At 41.3% G+C, this 26,052-nt stretch overlaps 1 protein-coding gene across 10 annotated transcripts in view; it reads right to left on the reverse strand.

The window, feature by feature from the left end:
* The window catches only part of vps13b (vacuolar protein sorting 13 homolog B), a 942,410-nt gene that overhangs the window by 834,179 nt on the left and 82,179 nt on the right, over nt 1–26,052 (reverse strand). For all 10 annotated transcript variants that reach the window (XM_080194714.1, XM_080194711.1, XM_080194717.1 and 7 more), the window contains exons 5-6: nt 12,923–13,090; nt 6,556–6,737 (exon numbers count right to left, since the gene is read on the reverse strand). In XM_080194714.1, the coding sequence (XP_080050840.1) occupies nt 6,556–6,737; nt 12,923–13,090 (350 nt within the window). The remainder of the gene's footprint in view (nt 1–6,555; nt 6,738–12,922; nt 13,091–26,052) is intronic.

The following is a 26,052-nucleotide window of genomic DNA, read 5'->3' on the forward strand; positions in this document are numbered from 1 at the left end:
CCTATAATTCCCCGCCTTTTGCCTGGCACCCTTCTTAAACAACGGCGTAACATTAGCCGTTTTCCAATCTTCCAGCACTTCCCCGGAATCCAGCGACGTCTGGAAAATAACCACCAAGGCATCCACTATCACCTCCGCCATTTCTTTCAGAACCCTTGGATGCATTCCATCCGGTCCTGGGGACTTGTCCACAATCAGCCCCTCCAGTCTGTCGAGCACCGCCTCTCTAGTAACAGTAATGTCATTAAGACCCTCCAGTCCTACCACCTTTCCATCGCTAACACCCAGCAAATTATTCACGTCCTCCTCCGTGAAGACAGAAACAAAAAAGTTATTCAATACCTTAGCCATATCCCCATCCCCTACCACTAGGTCCCCTTTCTCATCCTCTAAAGGACCAACGTTCACCCTAGCCAGCCTCTTCCTTTTTATATATTTATAAAAACTCTTGCTATCCTTTTTTATATTAAGCGCTAGCCCAGCTTCATAGTTTCTCCTACCCTTCTTTATCAACTTCTTTGTCAATCTTTGTTGACATTTAAACCTCTCCCAATCCTCTTCTCGCCCACTACTCTTAGCTACTCTAAATTCCTCCGCTTTTAATTTAACACTTTCGCCCAAGACACCAGGTATGGAATGGCCATTTCTAGGTTATCAATGGGTTTTCTTCCAAAAATTGGATTTGTTTTGCTCTTTACTGGATATTTTAAATATGCTGTGCTTTGCAGGGTGTACCTAGCTTCTCCTTAAGCACAGCCTTGAATCCTTATGTATTCACCTCAACTACTCCAAGTGACAGCAAGTATTTTCTCACCAGTCTCTGTGTTACAGTTATTGGCTATCAGGAAATAACTTAAAGTATTTACAAATACATGCAGAATTCTACACAGACAAATGACAGTAAGTATCCAGGCTAGTCAAATGTGTTTCATTGGTATCAGTAATTAATTGGACACGTGAAGAAAGTGATGAAGTATCACTGTAGGCATGAGATATTCTTTGATCTGGATATCAAACTTCTGCTAACACTAAATCCACATTTACACATTTGTTTACCATTAAACTGCCTTGTCTAAAATCTCAGGGTAATTCAAGGGCGAACACAGGATAATGCAAAAAAAAGGATTCATCAAGGAACTTTGTAAATGTCTGTGTTTGCTTAGGTGGATTTGTTCATTTATGAAATATTACTTAATTAAAAGACTGCCAAATAAACTTAAGCAGAAAGAATTTCTGAGACTCATTATTCCATAATCAACTAATTAATATCAAATTTAAGATACAGGAAAGTAGAGCATAATTTAGTCAAGTTGTTTCTGAAGACAGCCTGATCCACTGGAACAAAACTTACAGAAACAAAAAACACTATACAACGGACACAGGCAAATTTCCACAGCAAGGCAGCTCATCCTTCAAACATCCTATCCACAATTATCAATTGAAGGAGAGATGCTAATGATAAAAAAATTGCAGAATTGCTCTCCATCGGATTTCACTTCCTCAACATACATAACTACTTATACAAAGGCCAGAATTTTCCAGCCCCACCCTCCCGCCCACATCAAGCTTTTCCACAGCAGAGGTGGCTCGCTATTGGCCACCAACAGGATTTTTCAGTCCCACTGAAGTCTATGACATTTTGTGTGGCTCACCCATCCCACAACTGGGGGACCCACAATAAGGGTCAACTTCAGCAGGACCAGAAAATACCTCAGCAGGAAGCACAGGAAAATCTCGTCCATAGCCTTTCTGCCAAAAGTGTCTAAAAGCTATTTCACAACGATGACAAAAAGTCATTTTTGTCTAGGATTTGGTGGCTGCCCTTTCAAAATCAATTTTATTGGCCTCAAATTTTCTGAAGACCTCCATCAATCTAATGCTGCTTCTACCTAACTGAACAGATGCAGCAAGTTTCCCAAAGCAGAGTTGATTTTCCTATGCATACAGAATTCCTTATATTTGGAGGAACCTGAACTACCAATGTAATGGTAGTTCTTAGATCTCTCCTACAAGAATTCATCATGTGGAATGAATTCCTCTCCTGCTATTCACATCCTCCATACCAAACATCATCATTTTATAAAAAGTGGTAATTTGACTTGTATATTTCCACTAATTGAACTTTCTGCTGCAAAGAAAACATTCCAATCAAGTAACCTGAAGAGGTATTGGCTTCAAGGAAACTGTTGGGAAATATACATTCTTTGTTTTGAGATTGATTTTGAGTGTCTTTTTCATTACTGTGTTACATAGAAGGATGTTGCATTTGGATATTTGTGGAATTTTGTGTAAAGATGAAAAAACAAATGTGGAATTGTTTTCTAATAGTTAACATCCCTTCAATGTATATCAAACACTATTAAGTAGATAAGAAATATATTTAATGAAGTAACCTACTCCACTTCCTATTCTGCAATTGGGTACAATTCAACCAAGTACTGCTAAATTAAATATCAACTTTGTGCAACTAACTGTGAAATTAATTTGGATGTGTTCAAATCTAGCTACTAACTAGTGTGAATGCATCACAAAACAATTAACCAGCAGAGTCCACTAGTTTTTAACAACCTCTTGAGAGAGAAGATTCAATTTGATTATTGTCACATGGGCGAAAAACTGCAGCAGGCGACGGCACAGAGGGACATCGGGGTCCTTGTGCACAAGTCGCAAAAACCCAGCCTGCAGGTGCAGCAGGTGGTCAGGAAGGCGAATGGGATGCTGGCCTTCATAGCGAGGGGGATTGAATATAAAAGTAGGGAGGTCTTGCTGCAGCTGTATAGGGCATTGGTGAGGCCGCAGCTGGAGTACTGTGTGCAGTTTTGGTCGCCGTACTTACACAAGGATATTTTGGCCTTGGAGGGAGTGCAGAGGAGGTTTACTAGGCCGATACCGGAGTTGAGGGGGTTGAGCTATGAGGAGAGGCTGAATAAACTAGGCTTGTACTCGTTAGAGTTTAGAAGAATGAGGGGAGATCTCATTGAGACGTATAAGATGATGAATGGGATGGATAGGATAGAGGTGGAGAGGCTCTTCCCGCTCAAAGGACAGTAGGACTGGGGGCACAGCCTCAAGATAAAGGGGGGACAGTTTAGAACAGAGTTGAGGAGGAACTTCTTCACTCAAAGGGTGGTGAATCTCTGGAATTCTCTGCCCGTTGAGGTGGTCGAGGCTGCCTCGCTAAATATTTTTAAGACGCGGGTTGATGGGTTTTTGATAAGCAAGGGGATTAAGGGTTATGAGGAGAGGGCGGGAATGTGGAACTGAGACAGGACAGATCAGCCATGATCTTATTGAATGGCGGGGCAGGCTCGAAGGGCTGGATGGCCTACTCCTGCTCCTATTTCTTATGTTCTTATTAATATAAGATGAAAAGGATTGTTTCTTGTGCACTATACAAAGCATACTGTTTATAGAGAAGGAATGGGGAGAGTACAGAATGTAATTCCTCCTCATTTCAGTCTTCATTTAGTCATTATTTTTAAACTGTGTCCCCGAGTTCTACATTCACCCCACAAACAGGTCTCTCAGCTTCTACCCTACCAAGTTTACTCAGAATGTTATGTTTCATTCTTCTAAACTCCAATAGGTCCAATTTGCTCAGAAGAGAACCAGGAATTAATCCGAAGTTCCTCCAATGCAAGTATCTGTGAAACACTTTGCTTGTTGGGAGCTTAGTTCTTCAGCGTTGTAGTTCAATGCTATGAAAAACTTAAGGATCAAACAAATTTTGAAAAAGTTGAACGATCTTTAACTTGCATTTATTACCACTGGCCAAGATCACATGAACTGGTTGTTTCACGAGGTTAATAGCTGGTAAACACAGATCCTAACTTGATCTCTCCAACCAACTTTAAACAGATGTTCTGACCAGTGGCATCATTTACAAGTCTGAAAGTTTAGTAACTTTAAAAATGAAGTTTTCTTTTTATGAAACAGTTGAATCAGGCTTACATAAACATAACTTAGTTAAATGGCCTTTTTGATAGCTAGAACATCTGTGCTCGATGTATTTGATCTTTGAGCGTGAGACCAAGACTTTGTCTCTTGAGATTTCACATCAGGCAAAAAAACAGAATTCTGAAATCTAGAGAGCACTGTATCCACTGCAGAGCTGAAAAAATATTACTCTTTTTTAACAGCCACTAAAACTAACCCTTCCCCCACCCTTCCCACAAACTCTGCCCCTCCCAAATCTGCACCCACAGGACCAGGAGATCACATAACATTATGAAGGGGAAATTCAGATGAACAATATCAGTTAAATTCCTTGGCAAGTTAAATGCATTCTTCCCTCAAAATCTGAATTTATACAATACTCTAATCAGGTTGATCCCTCCGAAGCATTCATGGATATTCCCAATTCATTACTAGGTTCCACAAGTAATCAGGGTGATAAGTGATGTGTAAAGATGTTTATCGTAAACACTGCCAAGAATTAGAAAGGACAGTTTTGAAATGCCCTGAATTATCTCAAAGTTATTGACATGATTGTTGATTTGATTGTGTGCTTGAAAATTACTCTGGGTCATTGATGCAATTGAGTTCTTCCATGTCAAATATAAAACTTCTTTTGATAAATTTCAGGAACCATCCAACCAAGCAAACAGATAATGGTACAATTTTTGGATTCCTAAGAGTTTGAAAAAACCTGTATTTATTGTCTAGTAAGTAGCATGCATTTTCATCCTAACTCTTTAATTTGTCAGGTTGATTTCTGTTGCAAGCATGTTCTGATATCAAGTCAATCTGTAGCTTCCACTTCAGTCACTTCTGCACATTTGACTCCAGAATGAATTTTTCTGTGAGAAAGATTGGTCTCCAAAGAACTGACTACTTTACCATACTTACAAAGGACAGGCCAGTTCTCCAGTTATTTTTTTCCCAGGTCTTCAATATTGGAACAAGAAAATCACATGAAAATGTGCATCTGATAACTAAAGTAAAGTTTTCAACTAACAAGATTCATTATAATTTTATGTAATGTTTCAGCCACATTCAACAATACCACATTGGCTCAGCAGTAATAGCACTTGTAGCTTGCGTCAGAAGATTGTGGATTCAAACTCCATTCCAGATTTTAAGAACACAACCTATGGTTATCATGTTATACTGAGGAAGTATAGAATTGCCGGAAATGCCAGTCTTTCAGATGAGACATTCAGGAGGATGCAAAAGATCCACCACACTGTGCAAAGAAGGGAGGAAGTTCTCATGGTATCCTAATATTTAGCATTCAACCACCAAAATAAACATTTTTTTGTTGATGGGAATTGTTGAGCATACGTGTTGCTGATACACTGGATTCACCAACACACAGCACCAAAGCAAGAGGACATCGAACAAGTAAATCTATCACGGATTCCCTAATATCTGCTTGATTGGTTAAGGAGGCATCAAACAGTATTTAAAGAAAGAAAATCATAGCTGAGAACATAGCTTCACTGTAAATTGTTTGTCCTGCGCAACTTGTGCCAGCAACTTTCAACTCAAATGAAAACTTGGGAGCAGGTTGGCTAATCAGCTTGAATCAAAGGAAAATAAAATGAACTCAAGTTTCCAAGAAATAAATATATTTCAGAAGGTTATGAATTCCATCCAAGACTGCACTCAAAGTACATTTATTTACACATTTACAACAGATCGCTTTTAATGCTTCATATTAGGTTGATCTCTGCACACTGAAGTTACAAACAGTGTATGCACATAACCGTCTTAATCTCCCTAGTCTCAATAACACATCAAAATATTTTGCCAATAATTTGATCAGCAAATTTACAGAATTGCTAGCTTCAATTATTGAGCAAACAAGCATGAGAAAAATCCCAAGCCCCCAGCAAACCTCCTTCTTCCACCAGAAACACAACCTAATTTTTTAAAAAGATTTGTAAATGCAACAAGTTTGTATATCTGTTAATCTAAGATTATAACCAGCTCTGTTTAAGCATCTTGTAAAATCATATTTCTAAAAATTTAACATAAATTTATCACTGGAGGGGTTCTTCTGCTTCTCACTTCTTGGGGAATGTTGCTTGGCTGACTTCTCCCAGAATGCATCAGTGAAGTCCCTCAGTTGCCTCTACCGGATGCTTGTCCTCCTCTTTTAAGAACTCCCATAAAGAACACGGTGGCACAACTGCTAGCACTGCAGCCTCACAGCGCCAGGGACCCAGGTTCAATTCCCAGCTTGGGTCACTGTCTGCGTATTCTCTCCATGTCTGCATGGGTTTCCACTGGAAACCGGGTACTCCAGTTTCCTCCCACAGCCCAAAACACGTTCTGGTTAGCTGTACTGGCCATGCTAAATTCTCCCTCAGTGTACCCGAACAGGTGCCAGAGTGTGGTGATTAGGGAATTTTCACAGTAACCTCATTGCACTGTTAATGTAAGCCTACTTGTGACACTAATTAATAAATAAAATACAAAACTGATACTTCAAAACTAGACAGCTTACTCATTAATGCCTACTTAAACAATTCTGCAATTACTTCCCAGTTGTGAATCAGTCTACTCTACTGAAGAAATGATAGTCCAAAGGATAAAAAAGATCTTGGGTACCTTGATGATTGATGGAATTTTAGAATTGAGGTTGTCATAAGTAAAGTGCAAACGGGTGCAGAAGGAGCATTTGTAAAGCAACGGGTCTTGGTAAAATTCGATCTTTCCACTTGCATTTCGCTTGTCCAGGCAAACAGTGCAGTCAGAAAAGTTGATAACCTTCCTCAAGACCAGTTCCGGAGCTGAGAATGAAGAATAAACATGGAAGAGCATGGAACAGATTGAAATTATTGTGAAAAATACATGGGAGACAACATCATGGTGCAATTATTCAAAACAGAAAGATTTGAATTTTGAAACTGTTCTGTCAACATTTACAGTGGGAAAACTCTATAGGAACATTTAAGCTTTTGCTGCAATTTATTGACACCTTACTTTACTCCCCAGGTACTTTTCACAAGCGAAGTATGGTGTTACAACACAATTATTTTTAAAAAATCAAAATAATACATATTTTGTCGCAACTATTAACTTTATCCACTGCATTTTCTGGAATTGCAACATGTTAGTTAGGGATCTCATTTGTGACTTTAACATCTGCTAAAAGTAATAAGAACATAAGAAATAGGAGCAGGAGTAGGCCATCTAGCCCTTCGAGCCTGCCCTGCCATTCAACAAGATCATGGCTGATCCAAGGTGGATCAGTTCCACTTTCCCGCTTTCTCCCCATAACCCAATTCCCTTGTCTATCAGAAACCATAATATTGGGGAGAAATTAAAAGGGGAGCTAAAGGAAGTCATCAAAAGAGAGGCAGATAGAGAGTAAAAAGAAACAACAAAATAGGAGGAATGTTAGGAAAATGAGAAAGCAGCAAAGCAAAGAAATACAGTAATATAGTCCCAAGAACGAACTTCAAAATACCATGCACAGAGCTCCTTGAAGTTTAAAAAAAAGAGTACTGCCAGAAATGGGAGAACCTCAACACAAAAGTAAAATATTGCAGATGCTGACAATCTGAAATAACAACAGAGGTTCTGAAAATATTCTAGGTCTGGCAACATCTGTGAAAAGAGAAACAAGTTGAAGTTTCAGATTGATGACCTTTCAACAGAACTGGAAGAATTTCACTTCCATCTAGTGCTGTTTGGCATGTGTAACCCATCCCCCACCCTTCTTCCACCAGTGCTGAGAGATACCATGGCCTGAATTTTACCACCTCATCAGCTCCGCTCACAAAACGCATTCTCCATTTCCTAGCCACTGACTCTAGTAACTATCTGAAGCAGACTGTTCCCAATCTTGATGTTGTATCTCAAGATGAGCTTCATCCATATCCATTCTACCACAAAAACCTTAGAACATAGAACATAGAACATAGAACATTACAGCGCAGAACAGGCCCTTCGGCCCACGATGTTGCGCCGACCAGTTACAAAAACAATGACCCACTAGCCTATACCAATCCCTTTTCGTCCATAAACCTATCCAGAGATCTCTTAAACGCCCCCAAACTAGACGCATTTACAACTGCAGCAGGCAGGGCATTCCAATCCCTCACCACCCGCTGGGTAAAGAACCTACCCCTGACATCCGTCCTGTAGCTACCCCCCCTTAATTTAAAGCCATGCCCCCTCGTGCTAGCTTTCTCCATCCGAGGAAAAAGGCTATCACTATCCACCCTATCTAAACCTCTAATCATCTTATATGTTTCAATAAGATCCCCTCTTAGCCGCCTTCTTTCCAACGAAAACAACCCTAAATCCCTCAGTCTCTCCTCATAGGACCTCCCCACCATACCAGGCAACATCCTAGTAAACCTCCTCTGCACCCTCTCCAACGCCTCCACATCCTTCTTGTAATGCGGGGACCAGAACTGCACACAGTACTCCAAGTGCGGCCGCACTAGAGTAGTGTACAGTTGCAACATTACACTGCGACTCCTAAATTCAATCCCCCTACCAATAAACGCCAAGACACCGTACGCCTTCTTAACAACCTTATCTACTTGATTCCCAACTTTCAGGGATCTATGTACACACACACCTAGATCCCTCTGTTCATCCACACTATTCAAAGTCCTCCCGTTAGCCCTATACTCGACACATCTGTTGCTCCTACCAAAGTGAATTACCTCACACTTCTCCGCATTAAATTCCATCCGCCACCTCTCGGCCCAGCTCTGCAACCTATCTAAGTCTCCCTGCAGACTATGACACCCTTCCTCACAATCTACCACACCTCCAACTTTGGTGTCATCAGCAAATTTACTAATCCACCCAACTATACCCTCATCCAGATCATTAATAAAAATTACAAACAACAGTGGCCCCAAAACAGATCCCTGAGGCACACCACTCGTAACTGTACTCCATGATGAATATTTACCATCCACCACCACCCTCTGTCTCCTATCTGATAGCCAATTCCTGATCCAACTTCCTAGATTACCCACAATCCCATACATCTGCATTTTCTGCAGAAGCCTACCATGGTGAACCTTATCGAACGCCTTACTAAAATCCATGTATACCACGTCAACTGCCTTGCCCCCATCCACCTCTTTGGCCTTCTACTTCCATCTCCATAACATCGACTCCCAACTCAGCTCAGTTGTTTTAGCTGCTTCTGTGACCTCAAGTAATCCAATGTTTCCTGGCAGGCTTCTCATCCACATAAGCTTGGATCTCATCTAAAAATTTACTGTCTTTATTTGAGTTTGCACCAGAGTTGTTTACCCATAATTGCCACGCTCACTGATTTAGACGGCCTGGTCTGGCAATGTCTCAACTTTGAAATTCTCATCCTGGTTCCTTTCCACCCCACCCCCTCCCCAGCCTCCCCATCCCACACCCCATCCCTGTACCCAACTCTGACGTGACAATCCTCAAAGACCTTTGCACTCTTCCAATTCTGCCTTCAGGCACATCCCTATTTTAACTGGTCCACCATTGCATACATATTGCTTATACTCTAAGCTCTGGAATTCCTTCTCTAAACTGCTGCACTTCTCTACATCTCCCTCCTCCTGAGAGAGGCTCCTTAAAATGTAATTCTTTGAGCAAACTTTGGGTCGCATCTTTTAATTTTTTCTTGATGTCAAATTGGGTCTGATAACACTCCTGTGATTCACACGGGGGGATTTTTAGAAACTATGTTACAATCCATTAGCCAATAAGAAATTGGAACAGGAGTAGGCCATTCAGCCTTTTGAACCTGCTCTGCCATTTAATAGCATCATGGCTGATCTAACACTCAAAGTCCACTTTCCTGCCTCATCTCTGTAACCCTTCATTCCCCTACTGATTAAAAACCTATCGATCTTAGCCTTGAAAAAATTCAAGAACTTGGCTTCCACAGCTTCCTCAACTAAAGAATTCCAAAGATTCAGCACCTTTTGAGAGATGTAACTCCCTTGTTCCCTTTGACAGGCAACCTTAAACAAGAAATTGAATTCAATGACCAACTGAAAGGATCACACAAGATTTCAGATCTTAAGACTTTTACTGTAACAAACAAACTAACATCAATGTTGATTAAATAGTATTTAGTATGCAACTACTGCTCTAAACTACAGAAAGCATATCCTCCTTTTAACTTTTGTGATGTTAGTGTCTCTTTAAGAAAGGCATGCTCACAGCCTTAGGTGATGTCATTGCTGGAAGGAGGAAATAAAACTGTGCCGGTAAGGTGACATAGGTTATTTTTAGTTTCGTTTTGGCTGCAGTGTTAGAAGATAGCTGAAAGATGTCTCTTTCTTTGTTTTCATTTTGAAAGTTTTACCAGTTAGCTGAAAGGACAGCTTATTGCCATGCTGCAGTAAAGAAGCTATGTTTTTGGTGTTTTGGGAAGATGATGACTAGAAGCTGCTCTGAGTTTTCAAGATTATTTGAAAACAGCATTCAACCCAGGTTGATTCCAGTATCATGAGAGCTTTAGCCTATGCAGCGATAAATCCGTTTAACGGGTTTTGTTTATTGGATATTGGTTTTGATTGGAACATCTGATATATACATAGGTTAAGAGTTATACATTATAGTGGTTGTTTTGTTTCTTGTTAGTAATTGATAAAAGTTCTTGCTAATCTTCTTACTATACATGCTGACGATATTCTTAAAGAAACTTTGTTTGATAAAAGCTCCCTGGTGGGTCACTTGAATTACACCCGAAGTGAAAAAATCTTATGCTTATCCTAGCCAAATTCAAAATGCAAAACTTATGATTTAAGCAAGCTTCATAAAACACTTTGGAGTTTCTGACCTGAACCATAACACAATCAAAAACCTCACATACCACATCACAGTTATGCTTCACTGCTGGCTCTCCATATACTTGCAGTTTTTATAGGAACCTGTACATCACTTGCAGAATCCAACAGCTTAATTGCTCCCTGTTTTACCAAGTCACAAGACTGAGTACCGTGAAAAAGCACTTCTCATGTTTCCTGTAGTCATCCCAAACTAAATGCAAGTTGTAAGGCCTACTTCAGTACTTCTTTTCCCTCCTGACCAGGCCAGGTTGAATCTTCCTAATTCTTTACATTGCAATGGGATGCATGTCTTTAACCAAAGACCGGTTTTCCTCCTGCTTTCTGCCTTTCATTAATTTTTTTCACAGGATATTGGGTCACATCATTTTTATTGCGCATCCCTATTTGCCTTTGAGAGGTGGTGACAAGCTGCCTGCTCTAACCATTACAGTCCATGTTGAGTAGGTACACCCTCAGTGCTGTTTGGGAAGAATTTCAGGATTTTGACCCAGTGACAGTGAAGGAATAGTGATATATTTCCAAGTCAGGATAGTGTGTGGCTTGGAGGGAAACTTGCAGGTGATGGTGTTCCCATGTCACCAAACAGCACTGTGGGTGCACCCATGCCAGATAGGGTGCAGCAGTTCAAGGCAGTGACTCACCACCACCTACTCAAGGGCAATTATGGACAGGCAATAAAAATGGTGGTCTAGCCAGCAATGCCTATGCCCCATGTAAGAATACAAAAAAAAGAGGACACACTGCCCTTTCTACAGACCACACTCCAGCTGCAATCCATTATTTCTGTCGGATGCCTCTCTTTCAGTCTGAAATCCTGGATACAGAAAGTCTGACCAGCTGCTCTTGTATTTCCTTTCTGGTATGAAAATTTTGCACCATCTTCAGCAAGCCTTTCGAATTGTCCTCATTGTAATCGAGCCACGCAACCTGTTATACAAACTCCTCCCAAGCCTTTCAAAGGATATTTTGCTTTACTTTGAATTATGAATACAGTTTGAAAGATAACTTTGTATTCATAACATCTATGTTAAGGATGCTATATAAATGCAGAATGTTACAGTTGGTATAAAAAAATTCTTTATTATTTACAAATTAAAGTCCATAAAATTTTCATATCATTTGCATTCAACATTCATTTGCACATTTGACACCAATTACTCTCAAAAGCAATTATTTAGCTGTCATTTGCTATCATTTGCACTCAAAAGCAATCATTCACCTATCATTTGTCATTGAGGAACTTGCATTATTGTCATCAATTGTTATTAAAATTTAGCAAAATTACTAAAGCATTCTGACAGCAAAAATGATCACAGAGCTTGTTCTCCATATTTCCAAATTTCTATAGCTTCAGACATCCTAAAACTGAGCTAACTTTAGTAAAAGCAGATTCTGTTTTAACACACATTTTTGGCAAGCTCATGTTTTGTCTTCATAACTGTAACTTGTGCAGTTCATTCCTGCATGGCCACCCAGAACTGGAAGTGATGATGAAGGCTTGCTCTGTTGCTGGCTGGGGGAGGTACTGGGGCCCATTTCCAGAGTTGAGTGGTGGTGGCCAGAAGGTTGGCAGTAGGAGCCAGAAGATCAGTGGTTGGAGGGGGTGGTATAGGATAGACACGAGGTGGGGTTGGCGTGGCACAGGGAAAAGAAACCACCAGGGAAAGCTGAAAGGAGATTGGGGGATGGCAGGTGAGGAAGAGACACCGTGGATGCTGAGGTATGTCTCGCTTCCTGCGTGTTTTTTTCCCAGGACAACAATTAAAGAAATGAATCAAGAACTAATAGGGGAATTTGGTGATGTTCTCAAGCATGTATCATGGAATGATTCATTGGACTAAATGAAAAAAAAACCTAATAAATTCAGATTGCATAAATAATTGGCTGCCTTATGTTTTTCAATGCAATATGTCTTCTGGTGAACACATGATGTCAAAGGTGGCAAAACACTGCTGATTGCACGAAGAACTCATTCCAAGTAAGAAGATTTGATGTGAAATGATCGCTGATACTTTTTGAGTGCACTGAGTTCATCTGAATGCAAAAAACCATGTCACAATTTTCTGGTAGGCATTTCATTCTCAAATATGCTGCTTTATTAAATGACTTTTGTATGTACGTTGCAGACCCACACTTGGATAAAATAGAACTTCACTCACCCAAGATATCCATGAAAGCTCGATCCCAAAACTCATCTACTGTGTAGCATTCTGCAGACGTAATGTTGACTGAGAGAACAATGTCATCCTCCACGTATTTCAAGATGAGATTATTTACCACAATGTTTACATTGTTCACAACACGCCTAATCAAGCTCTGTACATAACCTACAACAGGATAAACGAGAAAGACATAATTAATGCCACTCAAATCTATACAGCAAGTTTTTGTTACAGAGAGAAATCAATTGCGGAAAGTTCCTATCAATTTTATACATCGGCTCAGAACAACTGCTATCTATCCCAACTTTGCTGGGCCAAATGGCCTCCTCTTGCTCCTATTTTCTATGTTTATCTCAAGGAATGGTCAATGGAAGCACTGAATAAAATGGGTTCTAGAGCAGCATCATAGCTCTAACACGCAAGCTTTCTAGAATTATTCCTCCACATCACCTGAGCCTGATCAAAACAATTAAAGGAAATTGCAAAATAGATAGAAATTACACTAGCCATCTCCAAGTAAACTGGAAGGGTTTTCAAATATTTCATTACGTTAGAGCACTGTTTTCAATAAATGTGGGTTCAGAGGGATTTGAATGTCATAGCTCACAAAACACAAGTTAACATGCAGATGGATATCCAAGCATTTTGGAAGACAAACAGTATGCAGGTCTTCACTGCAGGGGAATTTGAGTTCAAGAACAAGGAATTATTGCTGGAATTGTACTGGACTTTTAGGAGACCATACTTGAATACTGTATGCAGTTTTGGACATTGTACCTAAGAAAAAATACATCTGCCTAAGAGAGGATGCAACAGAAGTTCACCGTGTTGATTCCTGAGATGAGAGTGTTGTGCTATGAGGGGAGATTGAGCAGAATGGGCCTATGCTCACAGGACTTCAAAAAAATGAGAGGTGATCATACTGAAACATAACATTCTGAGAGGATTTGACAAATTATATGCAGAGAAATGTTTCCTTTGGCAGGAGAGTGCAGAACAAGGGAGCACATTCTCATAATAGGGGTCAACTATTCAGAAGATGAGGAGAAATTTCTTCACTCAAAGGGTTGTGAATCTTTGGAATTCACTACCCCAGAGAGCCGTGAATGCAGTCATAGAGTACTTTCACAGCAGAGTTCAATAATCTTTTAGATTCTAAGGGAATGAAGGGATAGGGGGAAAGTGGAATTGAAGCTATCATCATGGCAGAACAGGTTCAAAGGCCTCATGTTCTGTGCTATTTATCGTGTCCATTAAAAACAACACAATGTAAAGTACTTAACTAAAACCAAGAAAAAATGAGACAGGAAAACAGACTTGGAACGACAAAAAACAAGCAGAGGGAAAATGTAAAAGTTCAAGCTTTAAAAACAATTTTTTTAACTTAGCAAATTACCTTTGGTTTAGAACATAGAACATAACAGCGCAGAACAGGCCCTTCGGCCCACGATGTTGCGCCGACCAGTTAAAAAACAATGACCCTCTAACCTAAACCAAACCCTTACCATCCATAAACCTATCCACGGATCTCTTAAACGCCCCCAAACTAGGCGCATTTACAACTTTAGTTTCCATTTCACTTCTAACTCTTTATTGACACCAAAATTGTCAATTTTGCTTTTTCTCACTCAGGGTTCAGACAAATTTGTTTGTACTTGGACTAAACATGGAAACATGCATCAAAAATAGAAGCAGGCAGAGGCCATTCAGCCTTTTGAGCCTACTCCGCCATTCATTATGATCATGTCTGATCATCAAGTTCAATACCCTGATCCTGCCCTCCCCCATATTCCTTGATCCCTTCAAGCCCAAAAGCTATATCTAATTCTTTCTTGAAATCACACAATGTCTTAACCTCAACTACTTTCTGCTGTAGTGAATTCCACAGTTATTTACCACTCCCTAGGTGAAGAAACTCCTCCTCAACTCCGTCTTACAACATTTGCCGCTTACCTTCAAACTATGACCACTAGTTCAGGACTCCATCACCACTGGGTACATCCTTTCTGAACCTTCGCTGCACTCTCTCTGTAGCAAGGACATCCTTCCTCAGATAACTGCATACAATATTGTATTCAGTCAGAAATTCTCCCATTTCTGAAAGGGCCTACATTTGTTTTTGTCAATCTTTTTCTCTTTACATACCTACAGAAACTTTTAGGGTCATTTTTATTCTACCCGCTGGCTTACTTTCATACTCCATTTTCCGCTTCTTAAGTAATCCCATGGCTTGCCTTTGCTGAATGTTAAGATGCTCCCAATCCTCACATCAATTTGAGTGCTTCTTCTTTGAATCTAGTACTATTTCTAATTTCCTCAGTCAGCCATGGTTTGGCCACAGTTCCCTTTCCACCAAATAGGAATAAACAACATTTAGAGTCCACCTATTCGTTCCTTGAATGCCTGTCTACAGTCTTTCCTTTCAGTAATGTTTCCCAGGCCATCATAGTCAACTAATGCTTTATACCATCATAATGGTATAATTACCTTATTGAAATTCAGGATCCTGGTCTCAGAATCAACCACATCACTATCCACATTGATAAAGAATTCCATCATACTGTGGTCACTCTTTCCCAAGGATTGTCCCACAACTAGACTGCCAACTAATGCTTTCTCATTACATAATACCCAGTCCAAGATTGCCTGCTACCTTGTTGATTCAACATATTGGTCCAGAAAACTATCCAGCATACACTCCAGAAATTCCACCTCTATAGTACTGTGACTAATTTGACTCTCCCATTCCATATGCAGATTAAAAACACCCATAATCACAAATAAGAACATAAGAAATAGGAACAGGAGTAGGCCATCTAGCCCTTCGAGCCTGCCCTGCCATTCAATAAGATCATGGCCGATCTGAAGTGAATCAGTTCCACTTTCCCGCTTTCTCCCCACAACCCTTAATTCCCTTGTCTATGAGAAACCTATCTACCCGTGACTTAAATATATTCAGCAAGGTAGCCTCCACCACTTCAACGGGCAGAGAATTCCAGAGATTCACCACCCTTTGAGTGAAGAAGTTCCTCCTCAACTCCAATTTAAACTGCATCCCCCCCCGCCTTATTTTGAGGCTGTGCCCTCTAGTCCTGCTATTCTTTCTAAGCAGGAAGAATCTCTCTACCTCCATCCTATCTATCCCCTTCACTATCTTATATGTCTCTATAAGATCCCCCCTCAGCCTTCTAAACTCCAATGAGTACAGACCCAGTCTATTCAATCTCTCTTTGTAGGCTAACCCCCTCATCTCCGGTATCAGCCTAGTGAACCTTCTCTGCACTCCCTCCAAGGTCAAATTTTTTTTTATTTCATGCATCTCCTATCTAATGCTATTCCCAACATTACTACTACAGTTTGGTAGGCTGTATACCACCCCCAAAAATGTTTTTGCCTCTAGTTGTTTCTTGGGCAGCTCGGTGGTACAATGGTTAGCACTACTGCCTCAATGCCAGGGACCCGGGTTCGATTCCCAGCTTGGGTCACTGTCTGATTAGAGTCTGCACATTCTCCCCGTGTCTGCACGGATTTCCTCCAGGTGCCCTAGTTTCCTCTTAGAGGCTGAAAACGTGCTGGTTAGGTGCTTTGGCCATGCTGAACAGGCGCCGGAGTGTGGCGACTAGGGGAGTTTAACACTGCAATGAAGTTACTGTGAATGTAAGCCTATATGTGACACTAATAAATAAACTTAACTCGATCCATACAGATTGCACATCATCTGTACTAATATCTTCCTTCGATATTGTATCAACATTTTTAATCAACTTATTTTTTAATTTCTTATGGAGCATATGCTTCACTATAAAATAAGCGACTTTCACAAATTGAGCTTAATTTAAAAACCTCAACTGAAGCATACTGAACTTTTATATCAACTTTTTTGTAGCTAAAGTACAAATATTTACACAATCTAGGTACCATATTTAATACTTCAACTATCTTCTCATGAGCTTTTGGAATGAATTTCACTCCCATTAGATCTTTTCCCAACCAGCCTCCCTCCAAAGCAAAAAAAAACAGTAAGCTAACATTTAACCTCCTGTTATTTTTATTTCTGGATCTAATTTGTAAAGGCCAGCATACTGGTGTTCTACACCGCGCTCCCTATTAAGCAGAAAGACTTGAGTTGTGTCAACAATTGACACAGTCAGCACCTGCATCACAGCCTACTGGGAAGAAACCTATTTAAAATTGTTCAACCATATCATAGCTGGAAAAACGAACTCCATTATGCATTCCCAGTACGTAGTAAACGCCATCATCTGCAAAATGCAGGAGTGAAATATCATACCCGCCAAGTGCTTTTTTTCTCCTCCATAGTCACTAATAAGTATACAATGCCAAAACGTTCGGTTGTGCAACAAGAATTTTATATCTATAGCAAAAATAGTTTCTTCCCATTGCACTAATAAGGAAATCAGAAACTCCCAACGGAAAGACCTGAGGAACTGAACTCATGGTAACTCTATCACTGAAAACTTTCCGCTCGCATAATCTGTAACTAAGAGTTAACAGTTCACTGATTCCCGTACAGAGGTAATAAAGATGAGACGGGCCATCCTCCAAGAGAATTTTAGAACACATGTGGCTGTAGACCTTAACGATGAACATATGAGTTTATAAAGCATCAAAATTGAGTGATTGCTTTAAGTTGGAACCAAGATGAGGAATCTCTTTTAATTGAAGTCCTGGCTGGTGGATGACAACATGCTGAAATGTGTTCTGCAAGGGAATGCAAAGCAAATTTTTTTACTTAATTGTTGCTCAAGTGCACATGGTCCGCAGAAACTATAGATGAGTATGTTTCACTTCCCATTTACGTCATCTAAACTATGTACTTCCACCACCATTTTTCTAATGCCTCTTGTGAAAAACTTACAGTAGTGCTGCCTGCTTTGTTGAAAGGATCATTCCTCTTGGTTAAGTAAAAGATCACCTAGACTAAGGGCTTCTTCACTAATCTGAATATTCAACTTGGCACAAAATTGATTAGGTGCTGCAGAAATGAGATATTGAGCGAACACATGAGAACATAGAACACTACAGCACAAACAAGCCCTTCGGCCCACAAGTTGCGCCGATCATATCTGTGCCTAGCAGGCCTATCTATAACTCTCAATCCCATTAAATCCCATGTACTCATCCAGAAGTCTTTTAAAAGACCCCAGTGAGTTCACCTCTGCCACCATCGACGGCAGCTGATTCCACTCCCTCACCACCCTCAGTGAAAAACTTACCCCTGACATCTCCTCTGTACCTGCTCCCCAGCACCTTAAACCTGTGTCCTCTCATAGCAACCATTTCAGCCCTGGGAAATAGCCTCCGAGAATCCACCCTATCTATTCTTCTCAACACTTTATAAACCTCTATCAGGTCGCCTCTCAATCTTCGACTCTCCAGGGAGGAGAGACCTAGCTCCTCAACCTATATTCATAAGGCATGCCTCCCAATCCACACAATATCCTTGTAAATCTCCTCTGCACCCTCTCAACAGCTTTCACATCCTTCCTGTAGTGAGGCAACCAGAACTGCGCACAGTACTCCAAGTGGGGTCTGACAAGGGTCTTAATAAAGTTGCAGCATTACTTCCCAACTCCTAAACTCAATCCCTCGATTAATGAAGGCTATCACACCATACGCCTTCTCGACCGCATCCTCCACCTGCAAGACTGATTTAAGAGTCCTGTGGACCTGGACCCCAAGGTCCTTCTACTTCTCAACACTGCTAAGAGTCCTACCCTTGATATTGCACTCCTTCATCCCACTGGACCTGCCCAAATGGACCACTAGACATTTACCCGCGTTGAAGTCCATCTGCCACTTCTCCGCCCAGTCTTGCATCCTATCTATGTCTCGTTGCAACTTCTGACATCCCTCCAGACTATCCACAACACCACCAACCTTCATGTTGTCGGCAAACTTACTAACCCATCCCTCCACTTCCTCATCCAGGTTATTTATGAAAATGACAAACAGCAAGGGTCCCAGAACAGATCCCTGGGACACTCCACTGGTGACCAACCTCCATGCAGAAAAAGACCCATCCACAACCACTCCCTGCCTTCTGCAGGCAAGCCAGTTCTGGATCCACAAGGCAACAGCCCCTTGGATCCCATGCCTCTCACCTTTTCAAGTCATCTTGCCTGAGGGACCTTATCAAAACCTTGCTGAAGTCCATGTAAACCACATCCACTGCTCTTCTTTCGTCAATGTGTTCAGTCACATTTTCAAAGAACTCAGCTAGGCTCGTAAGGCACGACCTGCCCTTGACAAAACCATGCCGACTATTTATGATCATACTAAACTTCTCTAAATGTTCATAAATCCTGTCCCTCAGTATACTCTCCATCGACTTACCGACCACTGAGGTCAGACTCGCCAGTCGGTAATTTCCCGGGCTATCCTTGTTCCCTTTCTTGAAAATAGGAAACACATCCGCAATTCTCCAATCCTCCGGAACCTCTCCCATCTCCATTGACGACACAAAGATCATCGCCAGGGGCTCTGCAATCTCTTCCCTCACCTCCCACAGTAAGCTGGGGTACATCCTATCTGGTCCCGGCGACTTATCTATCTTGATAGAATTTAAAAGTTCCAACACATCCTCTTTCTTAACGTCCACATACTCAATCTTTTCATGTAATGATGTTGCAAACATTTCTCCAAAATAACAATAAAGAATCAAACAGTTTTGTGATATCGGTTGGGTTGAGGGATTAGCCACGACATGTCTTCCTACAAATAGTACCATGGGATCCATTTGCATCTTGCACCCACCTGAGAAGCAGTAGAAATCTTAGCTTAACATTTCATCTAAGAGCTAACATCTTTTCTTTATCCATTCATGGGATGTGGGTGCCACTAACAAGGCCAGCAACTGTTACCTCATCCCTAATTGATAAGGCCTTAAACTGCTGCATTTTGTGTGATTAGGTATGGCTACAGTACTGTTAGGGAAGTAATTCCAGGATTTTGAACCAGCTCTGATAAAGGAATGACTCAATTCCAACAGTGGAGCATGAACCAATAATCTGACACAGGTGACAGAATACCACTGAACTGAGGCCAAGCGCTCCGAGATACATCACTTCATTTTTACGTTAAATTTATATCTTAGTATACTGAACCTTTTAATCAGTCCCTTTCATTTCACTTCCAGCAACTAACTGTACAGCTTAATGTCAGAAGAGATACTGAATTAGAAAGCTGATTTTTACTTTCCTATTCCCATACAAAAATGTTTCCTTTGAGGTATGAAACAGTGATAAGAAACCTTGGGTAATATTTTTCTTGAACTCATTCCCACTCACTGTTCGCATTTATTACCTTTTGTGATTCATTCTTATTTATTAGTGGGCAAAAGGCCAGAATTATTATATTCTCATTCTGGAGCTGAAAACATGCGGCATCTTTTGTCATTTATCTAACTTTTCAGCAGTACAAGGATGTCTCCACAGTTCATGGAGATGGCAGAACCATCAGAAGTATAAACACACAGAGGGACCTGGGTGTGCAAGTCCACAGATCCTTGAAGGTGGCAGCAGAGGTGGAGAAGGTGGTGAAGAAGGCATATGGCATGCTTGCCTTTGTAGGACGGGGTATAGAGTATAAAAATTGGCGTCTGATGTTACAGCTGTATAGAACGTTGGTCAGGCCACATTTGGAGTACTGCGTCCAGTTCTGATCACCACACTACCAAAAGGACGTGGAGGCTTTGAAGAGAGTACAGAGAACATTTACCAGGATGTTGCCTGGTATGGAGGGTCTTAGCTATGAGGAGGGATTGGGTAAACCGGGGTTGTTCTCCCTGGAAAGTCGGAGAATGAGGGGAGACCTAATAGAGGTGTATAAAATTATGAAGGGTATAGATAGGGTGAACCGTGGGAAGTTTTTACCCAGGTCAGAGGTGACAAACACGAGGGGTCACAGGTTCAAGGTGAAGGGAGCGAGGTTTAACTCAGATATCAGAGGGACATATTTTATACAGAGGGTGGTGGGGGCCTAGAATGCACTGCCAAGCAGGGTGGTGGAGGCAGACACGCTGGGACTGTTTAAGACTTATCTGGACAGTCACATGAGCAGACTGGGAATGGAGGGATACAAAAGAATGGTCTAGTTGGACCAATGAGCGGCGCAGGCTTGAAGGGCCGAAGGGCCTGTTTCCTGTGCTGTATTGTTCTTTGTTCTTTGTATTCAGCGCTCCCCGAGTACTTCTCACACAGGGTTGTGAATCTATGGAACTCAGTGCCCCAAAGTGCAATGGATGCAAAATCTATCAATGGATTCAAGAAAGAGATGGATAAATATTTGATCAAAAGCAGGATAAAGGGCTATGGGAAAAAGACAGGAAAATCAACTTGAGATGAAGATCTGCCACGATCATATAGAATGGCGGAGCGGGCTTGAAGAACTGAATTGCCTCCTTGTTCCTATGTTCCTAATAAATATTTCTAAAATTTCAAACTTAGTTTTTTCTTTAAAAGCTTTGTGAGAACTTTTGTAAAGTTACATCTTTGCTGTGAAGCTGTTAATTAATCACACAGTTACCCCGCAATACAAATAAAATTCATCACAAAAAAAAATTACATGGTACAAATCAGTTTGTTAAAACATATTTTAATCTCCAAAACCAAAGTGTTGCTGCGCAAAATGAAACCACTTGGGCCACATTTTGCAGCAGCAGGGCAATTTTTTATTTATTCTTTCATGGAATGTGGGTGTCACTGAAAAGGCCAGCATTTTTTGCCCATCCCTGATTGTCCTTGAACTGTATTTCAGAGGGGAATTCAAGAGTCAACCACATCAAAAGTAGGTCAGACTAGGTAAGGCCAGCAGATTTCCTTCCCTGAAGGACATTACTGAGCCCGATGACTTTTTATGACAATCAATGACAGAGTCATACCTTCACATATAGCTTTCAATTTTAGATTTTCTTAATTGAATTTAAATTTCACCAGATGCCTTGGTGGCATTTGTACCATGTCCCCAGTGCCTTCACCTGGACCACTGGATTACTAGCCCTGTGACATTACCACACTGCCAGTATCCCTCCCTAAGTTATCTTCCTCCGCTGTTCGATGGAATTGCTCTTGAACTTTCAGGTTTATAAATTTTGTGCGAGAAAAGTTACGTGAGAATTGAAAGCAGTGCAGCAAGGGGCAACCAGGCATTTGGGGCCTGAGTCAAAAGACAACTGTGTATCTCCTTAACCAACAAGACTGAAGAATTATGAAACTGACAGTTCAAGGACATTGAATAAATATAAATCAGAGTTGGTAACTTCTATGTCAAATCAGGCAGAAAGAAAGAAACAGGGGAAAAAAGGTTTTACTCTAGGCAGGAAGGACGAAACAAAAGTTTCCTTAATTGTCGGAGATTTTGAAAATATAAAGTTTTGCATTTGTTTCGTCCTTCCTAGAGTAAAACCATTTTTTCCCCTGTTCCTTCCTTTCTGCCTGATTTGACATAGAAGTCACCAACAAATGCTCTGATAAAGCATTGGGACTCCAAACTTGTAATAGTTAATTTCCCAATTCCAAGGAAACTGATAGGCAGTAATTAATATCAAACAAATGTTAAGAGTACTTCAACTGGAATAGACCAGATTTGATGATCTGTGTCTTTAATTTAGCATAAATATGACAATTAGCTTCAACAGTGTACCAGAGAGTGAGATGCTATTTTCTCAAAGCTAACAATGGAGCAACGCACCTTGGAGAGAAACCTTATTTGAATTTAACTGTGCATCTGCTCCTTGCCTGAAATTGCTGAATCCTCTGTGCATAAACGAGTGTCATTAGCCTCAGTACCAGAAATCGTATTGGGTAACAGAATATCAGATGGAAGATGATGACGGGGCTGGTCAAAGAAGATCTGGCAAAGTACATTTAAGGGGGACCTCCAAGAGTGGGACAGCGCCTGAGCTGCAGCAGAAGAGATTACGATGGACCAGAACTGGTGGCAGTCTTGCTGCTTTTTGTTCCACATGGGACCAGAACTTAGTCTAAGTAAATGAATGCAGACATTGCACTTTGGAAGACATAAATAAAGAGCTCTTGTAAATCAGCGCTTTTCATTCACTGTCATCCTAAAGGACTTGTAGAGAAATATCCAGAGGTTAGAGGGCAAATTTCCACATTGAAAGCATGAGTGTCAGATTGCAGTTGTTCAAAAAATTCAGCAACCTGCATTTAATGCAGCAATTGAAACAGAAAATTTTGTTTCCTTTAATAGAAAGTGATAGTATACGGTTGGGGTTCAGCAGAGGGTGAGTCCCTTGATCTTCAGTCAGGGGGGATAGGTATTGTTTTCCGGAGCTGCAGCCAGGAGTTCCAAACATTACCTACCCAGTGCCAATGTTAAGGACATCACCTCATGACTGGAGAGGAACTTGGAGTGGGAGGAGGAGGGTCTAATTGCCATGGTCCATGTGGGAACCAACAACATATCGAGAACCAGGAATGGTGGGTTCGTAATTAGGGTCCGAATTAAAACGCAGAACATCAAACGGTAATAATTTCTGAATTGTCACCAGGGCTACATGCCAACTAGGGTTAAATAGATTAAAGAATTAAATGCTCAGAGAATGGTGTGGGAAGAAGGGGTTCTGATACACAGGCCGCTGGCACCAGAACTCAAGGAAGGATGAGCTATTGTGTTGTGATTGGCTGCACCTGAATTAAGCTCTCAAACTGGAACCAGTGCTCTGACCAATCGTATAACTAGGTCTGTGGATAGAGCTTTAAATTAGCAATGAGCCCTTCGAGTCTGCACCATCATTCAATATGATCATGGTTGATCATGTGCTGTCAGTATCCCACTCCCGCTTTCTCTCCATACCCCTTGATCTCTTTAGCCACCAGGGCCAGGACCAGTTCCCTCTTGAACATATCTAACGAACTGGCTCCAACAGCTTTCTGTGATAGAGAATTCCACAGGTTCACAACACTCTAAGTGAAGAAGTTCTCCCTCATCTCAGTCCTGAATAGCTTACCCTTTATTCTTAGGCTGTGACCCCAAAGTTCTGGACTTTCCTAATATTATGAAAATTCTTCCTGCATCTATCCTGTCCAGTCCTGCCAGGGTTTTATATATTTCTATGAGATTCTCTCTCATCCTTCTAAATTCCAGTGATACAAGCTTGTATCTTTGACTGGAAGACTCAATCCAGTCTCTCTTCACATGTCAGTCCTGCCATTTGGGGAAATCAGTCTGGTGAACCTTCATTGGACTCCCTCAACAACAAGAATATCCTTCCTCAGACTTGGAGACCAACACGGCACACAATACCCAAGCTGGGAGAATGAGAAGTATATGGGTAGTAGCTTTGAGGAGGTAGTTACACCTAAGCAGCACAGCACAGGAAATTGTAAGAGTACTGTAAGAAGAAGAAATGGAAATGTGAAAGGACAGGCAGAGCAGGATTCCCCTGTGGCCATTCCCCTCCACAAAAAGTATACCAAATTGGATACCGTTGTAGGGAATGCTTTACTTGGGATAAGTACAACAGCCGAAACTCTGATACTGAGTCTAGTTCTGCAGCGCAAAAGGGTGGGAGGAAGAAGAGGAGAGGGGTAGTGATACGGGACTCAATGGTCAGAGGTACCGACAGTAGGTTCTATGGTCGGGGTGGTTTGTTGCCTCCCGGGTGCCAAGGTCAGGGATGTCTAGTTCTAAAGTGTTCTAAAGTGGGAAGGTGATCAGCCAGATGTGGTGGTGCACATCGGTACCAGTGATGTAGGTAGGAAGAGTGAAGAGGTCCTAAAGAAAGAGTATAGAGAGCTTGGATGGAAGTTAAAAAGCAGGACCCTGAGGGTAGTAATCTCAGGATTGCTACCTGTACTACGTGCCAGTGAGGGTAAGAGTAGGATGCTTGATCAGATGAACACGTGGCTGAGGAACAGGTGTAGGGGGCAGGGTTTCCGATTTTTGGATCATTGGGAACTCTTCTGGGGCAGGTGGGTCCTGCACAAGAGAGACAGGTTACACCTAAACTACAAGGGGACCAATATATTTGCAGGGAGATTTGCTAATGTTATTGGGGAGCGTTTAAACTAGATTTGCAGGGGGATGGGAACCTGAGTGCCAGTGCAGATAGTGGAGCGGGGGTTAAAAAGACAGGTTAGTTCAAGCAACATCACAAATGGAAGGGTTGAGTGTGGTGGAAATAATCTTTTGAGGTGTGTCTGCTTCAATGCCAGGAGTATTGTGGGGAAGACAGATGAGCTGAAAGCATGGATTGACACATGGAATATGACATTATAGCAATTAGTGAAACTTGGCTACAGGAGGGGCAGCAGCAGCACTGGCAGCTCAGCGTTCCAGGGTTCCAATGTTTCAGGCATGATAGAGGCCGAGGGATAAAAGGTGGGAGGGTGGCATTGTTGGTCAGGGAAAATTTTACAGCGATACTCAGGCAGGATAGATTAGGGAGCTTGTCTACGGAGGCCCTATGGGTAAAGCTGAGAAACAGGAAGGGCGGAGAGATAGCTGACAGCTGCAAGAAACACAAAGTTCTGTTAAAGATTTAAACGGGGTAGAGTTTGTGAAATGTGTTCAGGAGAATTTTCTACATCAGTATATAGAGGTGCCAACTAGAGAGGATGCAATATTGGATCTCCTATTGGGAAATGAGTTACAGCAGGTGATGGATGCGAGTGTGAAGGAACACTTTGGATCCAGTGATCATAATGCCATTAGTTTCAACCTGATCATGGATAAGGATAGATCTGGTCCTCAGGTTGAAGTTCTGAACTGGAAAAAGGCCAAATTTGATGAAATGAGAAGAGATCTGGGAAGGGTGGATTGGCACAGGCTGTTCAAATGGAAAGTGGGAGGCCTTCAAAGGAGGAATTTTGAGTGTGCAGAGTTTGTATGTTCCTGTCAGGATTAAAGGCAAGATAAATAGGAATAAGGAACCTTGGTTCTCAAGGGAGATTGTAACACTGATTAAGAGAAAGAGAGAGTTGTATATAATGTACAGGCAACAAGGAACAGATCAGATGCTCGAGAAGTATATAAAGTGCAAGAAGCTACTTAAGAGGGAAATCAGGAGGGCCAGAAGAAGACATGAGGTTGCTTTGGCAGACAGAGTGAAGGAAAATCCAAAGAACTTCTATAGGTAGGTA

The sequence above is a fragment of the Carcharhinus amblyrhynchos genome, chromosome 8 (genome assembly GCF_965287045.1).
Source record: "Carcharhinus amblyrhynchos chromosome 8, sCarAmb.v2.hapA, whole genome shotgun sequence".
In the NCBI taxonomy this organism is placed as follows: domain Eukaryota; kingdom Metazoa; phylum Chordata; class Chondrichthyes; order Carcharhiniformes; family Carcharhinidae; genus Carcharhinus; species Carcharhinus amblyrhynchos.